Source organism: Amphimedon queenslandica, unplaced genomic scaffold (genome assembly GCF_000090795.2).
Source record: "Amphimedon queenslandica unplaced genomic scaffold, v1.1 AMPQUscaffold_4556_Cont23466, whole genome shotgun sequence".
Lineage (NCBI taxonomy): Eukaryota > Metazoa > Porifera > Demospongiae > Haplosclerida > Niphatidae > Amphimedon > Amphimedon queenslandica.
This window is the reverse complement of record NW_003555133.1, coordinates 1-1,545: the sequence shown is the minus strand read 5'-3', so window position 1 is coordinate 1,545 and position 1,545 is coordinate 1. Positions and strand designations below refer to the sequence as shown.

At 35.9% G+C, this 1,545-nt stretch overlaps 1 protein-coding gene across 1 annotated transcript; it reads right to left on the bottom strand.

Moving 5' to 3' along the window:
* Positions 1-6: 6 nt before the first annotated feature.
* On the bottom strand, positions 7-1,534 carry LOC109592621 (uncharacterized). The gene is made up of 6 exons (XM_020008026.1): positions 1,367-1,534; positions 1,121-1,303; positions 941-1,068; positions 741-893; positions 426-687; positions 7-369 (listed from the first exon to the last, which is right to left on the bottom strand). Exons 3-6 carry the CDS (start codon positions 1,031-1,033, stop codon positions 47-49), a joined length of 831 nt encoding a protein of 276 aa, XP_019863585.1. The 5' UTR covers positions 1,034-1,068; positions 1,121-1,303; positions 1,367-1,534; the 3' UTR covers positions 7-46.
* Positions 1,535-1,545: the final 11 nt, after the last annotated feature.

Here is a 1,545-nt window from a genome sequence, read left to right as displayed (position 1 = left end):
AATTATTACTATACTAAAACTACACATTATTATTATTATACTAAAATTATAATAATCTTTTATAATTGTCCAATAGTGTCTGTGCTAGTCTATCAGCTCTTCTTGTATTCTCTTGTTTAATTATTTCTAGAAACAAACCAAAATCTTCTCCATCCTCTCTAATGGATGCTTTAACTAAACTAAGCAGCGCGTCCATTCTTTGATTAGCAGTTAGTCCACATCTTTCATCAAGAACTTTAGTTTTTTCTCGTTCGTTTATCATCCTCTTCTCAATTAGCTTATCTACTAATGTATTTAGATCAAGCCTTTCCTTTATCATTCCAGTACATTCTGTCATTACTCTATGAGCAATATCAGATCTAAATGTACCTATTAATGATATAAATTCAGTGATTAGTGTGTTATTATGTTAATATCAACCATACCTTCTTCAGTCTCTCTCCTGGTTTGACTTATACTAGCAGTAGAGGAGCTTGAGCTAGTACCTTGTACTGTTGAAGGAGGAGGAGGAGGAGCAGTTCTCAGAGATCGATGAATGAATAATGTCTTAGGATCAGCCACTCCATCCAGTGGTACAGAATAATGTAGTGATGGTACAGCACTAGGTGAAGCATAGACTGATATTAGACAAGTGGAAGGAAGAGGATAATTAGCTTCACCAAACTTATCAACATCACAACGTAGAAACTATTAATATACACATACCAACCATCAGTTATACATTATATTGCAGTACTTACTCTACAAGGCTTAAGGTGAGGCTCAATACTCCAACCAATGAATGGCTTCTCTTGAGGAGCATCAAACTTCAATTCAATATACCCATCATAATCTTTGAAATGAAATAGAATATTCTGTCCAACTTCAGCTTGAGAGTGTCTCGTATCAATAAACTGTAAACAACCATTATTCATTATAAAATACAATATATAATGTTTACTTCAAGCAGTGCATTAAGATCTTTAGCAGCAGTAAAAGTAACTAAGTCTTCAGCGTCTTTCTTCTCGTAATAAACCAGTCCAGCATAAGCCATATTCTCTACTATACCAGTGGAAATTACTACTTTACCTATACACAAATATACATTAATTAATATTCACTGCATGTGTGATGTACTTACTATTAACATCTGAACAAATCTCAGTACAAGGTATTGGAGCAGTTGCTTCTTCATGCTGTGGTTCTTCATGATCCTTTGACTCTTCTACTCTTTCATTATCTTGCTCTTCATTTCCTTCCTCATGTAATGGCTCACCTCCAGTCCCCCCCTCTTTCTCTACTCCCTCATTACTAGTAGACTCTCCTATATAGTGGAATAGATTCAGTTTATTATATACTAGTACACACTCACTCACTCATTACTCACCTTGTCCTCTACTCCTACCTCCTGGTGGATCTTTAGTCTCATCAGAATCACTGGATGAATCACTATTATCATCTTCCACTTCCTCCTCAGTTTCGTCTTCTGCTTGTTCCTCTTGCTCCTCCTCCTCTTCCTCTGACTCTTCTCCATTAGTTGATGATTTGGGTAGACGTTTCTCTCCA

Bases quoted from the DNA above. Each gene is read 5' to 3' on its own strand.
- LOC109592621 (XM_020008026.1), bottom strand. From the start codon at position 1,033: ATGGCTTATGCTGGACTGGTTTATTACGAGAAGAAAGACGCTGAAGAC. The intron at 894-940 runs GTAAACATTATA...GGTTGTTTACAG, and splicing joins ATCTTAATGCACTGCTTGAA to TTTATTGATACGAGACACTC. The intron at 688-740 runs GTAAGTACTGCA...GTATATTAATAG, and splicing joins CTCACCTTAAGCCTTGTAGA to TTTCTACGTTGTGATGTTGA.